Source organism: Rhagoletis zephyria, unplaced genomic scaffold (genome assembly GCF_001687245.7).
Source record: "Rhagoletis zephyria isolate East Lansing unplaced genomic scaffold, Rhagoletis_zephyria_1.1 Rzeph_scaffold_01089, whole genome shotgun sequence".
Lineage (NCBI taxonomy): Eukaryota > Metazoa > Arthropoda > Insecta > Diptera > Tephritidae > Rhagoletis > Rhagoletis zephyria.
The window spans coordinates 33,430-43,056 of NW_016158173.1; the positions used below are offsets into that span (position 1 = coordinate 33,430).

Genomic DNA, 9,627 nt, shown 5'->3' on the forward strand with positions numbered 1-9,627 from the left:
AACAAAAGATTTTTTAGCAAGAAAATTTTGTCAAAACTGCACTAAAATGAATAAAATAAAATAAGTTAAGGTCTCGTTAAAGTTACTAAAAGCCATTTAGTGAAAGGAGTTATTCAAACTCCAATGAAAATTACTAACCATTAGTACTAATTTACTTCGTTTTTAAAAAAGCTTGTCGCGCGAATCGCAAAACGGCATTTACATACATATCTGCATACATACATATACATACCTAACAAATTATGCATGTATGCTGAATTCGCCGACAAGCTTTTTAAAAAACGAAGTAAATTAGTACAAATTGTTAGTAATTTTCATTAGAGTTTGAATAACTCCTTTCACTAAATGGCTTTTAGTAACTTTAACGAGACCTTAACTTATTTTATTTTATTCATTTTAGTGCAGTTTTGACAAAATTTTCTTGCTAAAGAATCTTTTGTTACACTACTTCATTTTATTCCTTTGATTGTACAGGTTAAATAAAAGCTTGTTTTTAAAAAATATTTTTTTTACATAATTTTATTTTATAATTTTTAGTCCATTTATAAAAACGATGTATATTAAAAAGTGTTATTTTATTTTATGTACAAAATTTTGCATTTCCGGCATGGCATATATTTAGTTTTACGTTCTTTGGCAAATTACGCTCTGTTAGCCATAAATCTTACTATTTTTTGACCGCCTTTGAATCAAGACCCCTGGACTATATGGGGAATTCATTTATATATTACATTGCATTGTCATCGTGATTGGAACTATGCTGAAAATTTCAAGTCTCTAACTTGTCGGGAAGTTAGTTTAAAATCGATTGGAAATTTCCGCGATTTCCGCGGGATGACCAAGTTAAATAAAAGCTTATAATTGTAAAAATGAAATGCAAAATCAAAGGAATTGGTGTAATTTCGACATTTTTGGTCGAAAAAGTTCAACCCGGAACCCCTAGCAGCCACCTGAAAGCTTTTAAACCAATTACATATTATTTATATCCCCAACCTCACTTCCAACCTTCTGTGCGAAAACTTTTGGATTCATGCATTTAAAATTTTTCATACAACATAAAGGCCACTCTAGTATGTATACATCAATTACATTGCTAAGCTATATTTTTTTATGTTTCCATGTAATGATAAATGTATACAATAAAAATCCGAGTGATAATGCACCTTAAACTGTCAATCATTTTGTGTGGTGATTTCGAGCGTTATTATGTGTTGGAACCAAGAGTCATGCGCGGAAAGACCAAGTGCAAAGGGCCCTACGAGTTGAGTGGGTATGCCGCACATAAGGGCGATACACAGACTAACAAAAAATTCGATATCTTCGGAGCGGAGTGGATGAACAAAATTATTTTTAAAGATTAAAGGGTAACGTTTTCCGCGTAATCTGCCGCCAGCTTTATTAATTTACATCGTGAAGAACGCGAAAAAATTGCAATTGTTTTGAAAAATTATTACAAAATCTTATTGTTTAACACTTATAGCACAAATATACAAGTAGTATATAGCAGAACCCAAGGGTTCCGTAGAAAAGTCTCTGGGGTTCCGCGAAATTAATTTTGGTATGAATAAGCACAGCGGTCGTTTTGAGTTGTACACAGAAAGAAAAGTTCTATAAACAGCTTGGCCGACATGCAATTATCTACTTTCAAGTATACATATGTACTCGTAGTTACCCAATAAACCTTTAGGTTTGAGCTCAACTTGAGGTTAAGTTGAGAACTAAGGTATTTCTCAAATCTCCAATGTTGTTTCTCAACAGTACCTCAAGTGGAGGATCATAGCGTTCTCAACAAAAAGGGCATTTTTCTTTGTATGAAAAAAGGACTGTTTCTCAAGTTGAGAAAATGCTAGTTCTCAACTTGAACTCCAATGTAATTCTCCAATTGGTCTCAAACATATCATTGAAATACTGAAATTCAAATGGTAAAATACCTTATAGCTTTTTGATTGAAACGACATATATAGATGAATTTAAATATTAATTTTTCATTTTATTACTCCTTTTGTATTATGTAGTTAATCAATATCGTATTACAATAATTCACTTCACAGTATACAGTCCGACAGTAATTTTGCCACTTGATTCACTTCGCGTTTTATTTTCTTTCAAGAATATTTGAGGATACTTTGAAGATTATTTACTTTTCGTTGGTAGTTTTCCCCTTTATATAGCTTTACCGCCCAATTCTGTGTTTTCTTGATAAATTTTTTGTAAAGAAATTTTATCAAGATTTTTATCAAGAAAAAGCTTCCTTCGCATTCTGTGTCAATATTAATAAAACAAAAAGCTCTACGATTTCCACATTAGTGGAACTGATTTCCACATGAGTGGAGCTGATTTCATTGTCACATATGAAAAATATGATTTTAAAAGCAAAAAAGCTTTTGACTGCCGTAGCCGAGTAGGTAGAGATGTCGACTATAATTCCGTGTATCGCAGGTTCAAATGCCAACACATGGAGTATTTAATTGCTAGAAACAAATTTATTAATATACAAAATTTATACATTTCATATGAAATTTCAATTTGTCAATAGCATTTTCCATCTTGATAATTTATAAAGAAAAGAGCTTTTGGTTTCTGTGCTAGAATACCAATTCTTGATAAATAATAAAAAATTGACAAATTATAAAGATTTTCAATTTATCAAGTGCACAGAATCGGGCTGTTAGTCTTTCACTTGATAATTAAAAATTCGTATCTCTATCACTTTTTACGTATCTGCGCGTGGGTTAGAGATGAGTTGGAGAATGATGTTGGATATCAACTTGAGAACTATGAATTTCTCCAAAGTTGGAGAAATATTTTTTTGGTGTTTATTGGGTAGTGTGATTGCCGTACTGAGTGTCATACCTACATAAGAGCGTTGAGCTTGCGCTTGCCAGCTTGCTATTTTTTCTAACTGGTATGTGTTGTTGGCCGCTGTAGCCAAAGTGTTATATGTACACAACTTTTGGGTTAGTATTAAGAGTAAATATTTACTATTTCTAGTAAAAGTTTTTATTCACATATAAATTGCAATGCCTTTAATTTTTAGTAATTTGATGTGGGGTTCCATAAAATTAATGGGTTTTAGTAAGGGTTCCATCGTCTTAAAAGTTTAAGAACCTATGGTATATAGTACACACATTTTTCTATAAGTGTACCAAATTTCATACAAATATCTTGAGTAGTTTACGAGAATTCCTAATAAAATAAACAAAAAGCGGAATATAAAAAAAAAAAATATTTATATCTTTAAGTGCATGGCGTTTTAAAATTTGCAGTTTAACTTACTACAATTTAATGCAGGGACTCAACTAATTATCACTTTTATAATAAAAGTTTCAAAAAAAAGAAGTTATTTTTCGACCGTTCAGTTATTTGAAAAAAAAAATACAGTTAAAATTTGACATTTATTTTTTCCGTCAGACGTTAACAAGCCAAATACCTTTTTGTGAAAAATAAAAGACTTGGCCTCGTAACCAGGTACCGTTAATTGTAGATATTAAAATTTGGAGTTAATAGATTGGTATTAACTTCTAAAATTTAAAGATATATAGTTTGTGTAGGGTAGGATGTTTCAAACTTGAAATGTGAATGAAAAACAAGAAATAAAATTAAATACGCGGGTACCCATAGTACTACATGTATACAGAGAGTAGATTTGCTACTACCTTTTAGCAAGAATGATAGAATACAAGATTGCGCCAATCGAGCTGAGAGCAACCCGACTTACGTCATAAAATACCAGAATGAGAGAGCAAGACGAACTCGAAAAGAAAAAGAGGAAGAATCGAACAAAAGGCAGTATTGCCAGGTTTTGAATCTGAAAAGGCACCAAATTTGTATTGGTGTATTTAATGGACTTTATATGTCGGCCGCTGTGGTGTAGTGGTAAGCAGTGCGCGCTTCCACTCCGTAGCACCTGGGTTCAAGCCCTAGTCAAAGCAACATCGCAAAAAAATTTAGAAAAAAAAAGTTTTTTCTTAACAGCGGTCGTTCCTCGGCAGGCAATGGCAAACCTCCGAGTGTACTTCTGCCATGAAAAACAGCTTATCATAAAAATATAATCGTCGTTCGAAGTCGTAAAACTCTAGATCCCTCCGCTTTGTCGCACGCCACAAGTTGGAGGAGAAGCTCGGCAAAACACTAGCATATGTGTAAGCGCCAATCTATTATTATTATTTTACTATGCATACACAATTTTATTGTAAGGATGCCGATTCAAATTAATGAAAATCAATGTTTCTCGCACGACGGTAGATTTCTTCTGGCATGATTGAAGGTGCTTCCACATATTTTGTTGTCGCGTATGATTGTCACTGTGCCATGAGTTTGTTAAATTTTTGGTAAACTTGCTTGCAACACTTAGCGGTCCGCGAACGGCGCCACCTTTATTTTCTGCAGCGTGACCTTTTGGCAGCTGCAAACAGTGCTGCCGTTTGCAACTTTTCGAGCGAAGAAAAAACAAATCAAAAGTGCAGTGTTTCAGAGTGACTTGGGAGGAAAAGTGAAGTGATTATTGAATTGACGACTTTCAAGCACAATTAGGGGTGTGGTGCTACCGATTTGCTTTATTTATCTACAGATTGGTAGTCGATTATTTTTTGATCACAATTAAAGTAATATTTAATCTTTAACCTTTATTAATTTTAAATTTAATGTGTCCCTGTGCAAACTTTGTTCTACAATTTCTTTTAGATGTCAATGAATCAAAACTTGTGGATAAATATTCAAAAGTTACAGTGTATTGTTTATGTAAAAACCCAAATATAATTAATCGATTATCGATTCGCCGCAATAACTTCATCACCAGATTCACTTTTCCTAGATCTCGATGCGGCCTTTTTCCTGTAAAATTTAGGATGTGCGAAAACTAAATTAGAATATTTATTTTCTTCAAATATTTACTAAATAATTATGAAACTTCATCCATCCATTCATTTCTATGCGCTTTTCAACTATGCATGTGAAAATGAAAATGTCTATCATGGATCAAAATTTTATAAGGCGTCTTGTTGGTAGATTTTTGCAAAAAGTTAAGTTGCCATACTTACAACTTAACATGCAGTGTATTGAAGATAGTTGATTTTGGTTAAATATTTATATCATTTATTGTAAATAAAATTTGTTACTTTGGAGATAAAATTAATTTGGAGAAAGTGAAATGAAGGCTTCCAAAGTAAAGTGAAAAACTTCAATTGACGTGACGGCGGCAGCACTATTATATAATTTTTTTTTCAAAACCAATAACTATTACTTACTAAAAAATTGTTTATTATAGCTTAAACTTATTGTAACCAATAGAGGTATGTTGTACAAATACATATAAATAGAAGTTCACAAAAGTTGATATATTTAAAACTATTCGCCCATTTTAATAGCAAACTTTTTTTATGAGGAGGAAGCTTCGAAAGATTAACCCCGTCAGTGTGAGACTTTAACCCAAACTAAAAATCCTACCGTCATGTACCGTTCCCCTCCCGGTTCCGCCGTCAAGGATTTCTTCGGGATAACAACACTGTGTGATTGCTAAAGTTATACATCTAGTGAAGCACAAAAAAATATGCATACTTAAAATTAGGCGGTATTCCTCTCAAATCAAGGTCTAAAAACGCGTTTTTCATAGGCTGAGCCTTATAATTGATCGGAACTTAATTTCTGTTTCTCCGATGAAAAATATTTACAGTGCGTACACGGTAACCGCAACCGTCAGTACGTGCAATTCCTTAATTAATTCAAGTCTGTAAAACAAAACATTGTGCATAAGTGTAACTTCAAAACAATTTAACCTCAATACCTACAACATTCTTTTTTTATGCATACCACACACTCAAATTTTGAATTCTTTGCCTTTCTCTGACTTACCAGTATTCTGGAAAAACTAAAAACTAGTGTTTCAGTTAAAGTGATTTGTGACGAGTTTAAAATAAACAAATCAACTGTTATAAGAATTAGTCAAAATTAAAGCAGAAGCCAGCGTTGCCGAAAGCGTTCGCTGGAAAATCGACACTTTACCCTAAAAAATCGTAATTTCGGCCAAAAAATCGTCAAATTTTTGTTTATAGTATTAATAAAAAATAAAAGGAATTACATACGTATGCACAAAAACTAAGCAATTGTGTTTTCTTAAAATTACCTTCCTTTAACTTAAATTTATTTGAACAAATTGAGTAAAACGTCTGAATTTTTAAGAAAAAACATTTGCCTAGGTTTTATGCTTACGGCCCAATAAATATGGCCTCACATTACAAAACCAAATGGAACCCACATTGCATATGGGTTAATAAAAGGGGATTTGCAATTGTTAACGAAAATATAAAATTACAATTTAAAACACAACTGCTTTTAAATAGTTGAACTCCACTGGCTTGAAGTTTTTGAAGATTTTGATCCGAGCTTGGTACTCGGTGTTCGGTAATTTTTCCCAATGTATTTTGTTTGTGTAAAATTATTTTATTGTCGATGTACCGGTTACCGAATTATCGTGAAGGAAGCTTGATAATTTTTCTGGTAGTTGGTAAACTGCAATCAGCTGTTCGATATTTATGCAATTTTAAATACGCTCATTGCCGAAAGGCATAACGCATATGAGTAAGTAAAATTCCTTAAATTTTCTGTTACAATTTAGTTTTTTTAGGAAAAAAGCTACGAATCCACTGTTGATAAACATAGTTTACCAGACTAACAAAATAAAACTGAAAAGGACGTTCACTGCTGATAAAATTACCGAGTCTCAACCAGAAATTTACCAAAACTACCAAAATTGATGTGACGACCCTTAGTGTAACATTAGCAGTTATTAACTGATAGATAATTTTGACTGAAAAAAATCCCCCTCCTACTTTTTTGCCTCTTTAAAAACAGTGTCAGCAGTGCAAATTTGGTTTGGTTTGGTTACAATTCTAGAACAAATTTAATATAACTAAAAGCACGTGCACATCCGATGAGGCGGCTCTTGGGGTGTTTGAGAGAAAGATTTTGCGGAAGATTTACGGTCCTTTACGCGTTGGCGACGGCGAGTACCGCAGACGATGGAACGATGAGCTGTATGAGCTTTACAACGATATGGACATAGTGCAGCGAATTAAAATACAGCGGCTCCGCTGGCTTGGTCATGTCGTTCGAATGGACACCGACGCTCCAGCTCTGAAAGTATTCAACTCGGAACCCGCTGGTGGTAGCAGAGGAAGAGGGAGACCCCCACTGCGATGGAAAGATCAGGTGGAGAAGGACTTGGCTTCACTTGGCGTTTCCAATTGGCGTCAGTTGGCACAGAGGAGAAACGACTGGCGTGCTTTGCTGAACTCGGCCAAAATCGCTTAGGCGGTTACAGCGCCAAAAAAGAAGAAGAAGAAGAAAAGCACGGTAGCAGAACAAAACTAGATAAATGCATGGTTGTATTTTGGATAACGTTTTCCTGTAGAAATTTTTTTACATACATACATATGTAATTTAGTGGGAAAACTAAAATAAAAAATCTTCATTACTGCGGGAAAATCGTCAAAACGCCATTGAGCTAAAAAAAATGTCAAAATGACGACGAAATCATCAATTCTGCAATGCTGGAAGAAGCAAAGATAAAAAAAGTATAGAAGCGGGACTTGAGAAACGTCTAACTCTAAAACAGTGCGAGTACCCAAAAAGGATTTACACAAACGGTTTAGTTTTGAGAGAAAGTACAATGGGCCGTATGAATAAAAATAAGCAATTGCTTTTTCTTAAAATTTCAGATCTTTTACTCAATGTATTCAAACAAAATTGAAGGAAAAGGTATGCAATTTTAAGAAAAAGCAATTGCTTAGTTTTTATTCATACGGCCCATTGTTCCCATATCTTGCCCATTTTGTGAAAGCTAAAGTCCACAGGTTACATAAAAATAACCTACTGAATCTTTTGCCGGACAAGACATACATTGCTGACGTGTCTGGACCATTCCTCGCTTGAGCAAATGCATCTGGGACGCACAAAGTTTTTCTTCTTATTCCTATTTGGCGCTATAACCGCCAAAGCGATTTTGGCCGAGTCCAAAACAGTACGCCAAGTCCTTCTCCACTTGGTCCTTTTATAGCAGTGGGGACTTCCTCTTCCACCATAGCGAGCCGCGTTGAATACTTTAAGAGCTGGAGCCTTTCTGTCCATTCGGACGACAAGACCTAGCCAGCACTATGCCTATATCATAGTAAAGCTCATACAGCTCAAATACCCGTAAATTTTCCGCAAAATCCTTCTCTCGAAAACTCCAAGAGGAGCTTCATCAGATGTTTTCATTGTCCATGCCTCCGCGCCATACACCCCTACAGGTCAATTGCCGACTCAGTCCAAGGTGGCACTTGTTGGCAAAAGTGATTCTCCGTTGGATTTCAAGGCTGACATTATTATTGGTGTTGATGCTGGTTCCCAAATAAACGAAGTCGTCTGCTTTTTCAAACTTGTAGCTGTCAACAGTTACGTGGGTGCCAAGACGCGTATGCCTTGTATACGCCAGCAACTGTAGGCTCTTGTAAAGCATCGTGCCTGAGCGGTTCAGTTCTGCGACTCTTATTATATTCTCCAAAATCAGATTGAAGAAATCACATGAAAGGGATTCACCTTGTCTGAAACCTCGTGTGGTATCAAACGGCCCAGAGAGGCCCTTCTCAATACTCATGGAGATTGTGGTATTGCTCAATGTTATTTTACACAGTCATATTAGTTTCGCGGGTATATGAAATTCAGACATCACGAAATAAAAACAACTTCTTTTCGTGCTGTTGAAGGCGGCTTTAAATTCGACAAACAGAAGGCATGTGTCGATCCTATTCTCACGGGTATTTTCCAAGTTTGGTGTATTGCGAATACGAGATCAATGTTGGATTTGGCAGACCTGAAGCCACACTGGTAAGGTCCAATCAGTTTGTTGACGGTAGTTGGCGCATATGGCAGGGTCGCCTTTCTTGTGGATTTGGCAGAGCACACTTGAATTCCATTCGGCGGGCATGCACCTTATTAGCTGTCGTACTTGAATCAGTGATGCCAGTCATTCTCTACTAAATTACCTACGAAAATCGGCGAAAAATCCCCCAATTACCCACATCTTAAAACTTTATTCCCAAAGAACTGAAAACATATATTTCAATAGTAAAAATGTAACATTCATATAGTTACCTTAGGTAAGGTTAGGTTGAAGTGGCTGCTAGGCCCAGAGGGCGCCAGCACACTTAGGCCCGATCAGGGCCCATTGTGATACCACATGGATCCAAAAAAAAAAACCCTACTCCTAAAACCAGTTTGTGGAGTCTGCAAACCTTAGCAACTGCCGTATTCCAAACTTAGCAGTCGCGCTTAGATCGTCTAGAAGACCTATACCTAGGAATTTCTGTCTTTTTCTGCCCAGTGCTGGGCAATCGCAGAGTAAGTGCCTTATTGATTCAGGCTCTTTTTCGTCGTGGCAGCTCCTGCAGTAGTCGTTGTGACTAACCCCGAGGCGTTCTGCGTGCCTTCCTATCAGAATATGTCCTGTGAGCAGACCAATGGCCAGTGACATATCGCCTTTATTGAGAGTGAGAATTTCTCTCGATCTCCGTACATCCCATTTTGGCCATGTAAGCTTCGTTGTATTACAGTTTTCAGTGCGCTCCCATCTGGAGGCCGCTTCTTCAAGGA

At 35.6% G+C, this 9,627-nt stretch overlaps 1 protein-coding gene across 1 annotated transcript in view; it reads left to right on the forward strand.

Annotated features, from left to right (window-relative positions):
• LOC108362753 (mucin-19-like) overlaps positions 1-8,866 on the forward strand; it is a 31,227-nt gene extending 22,361 nt beyond the window's left edge. The window contains exon 3 of the mRNA XM_017615875.1: positions 8,678-8,866. Within this exon, the coding sequence (XP_017471364.1) occupies positions 8,678-8,866 (189 nt within the window). The remainder of the gene's footprint in view (positions 1-8,677) is intronic.
• The last annotated feature ends 761 nt before the right edge of the window (positions 8,867-9,627 follow it).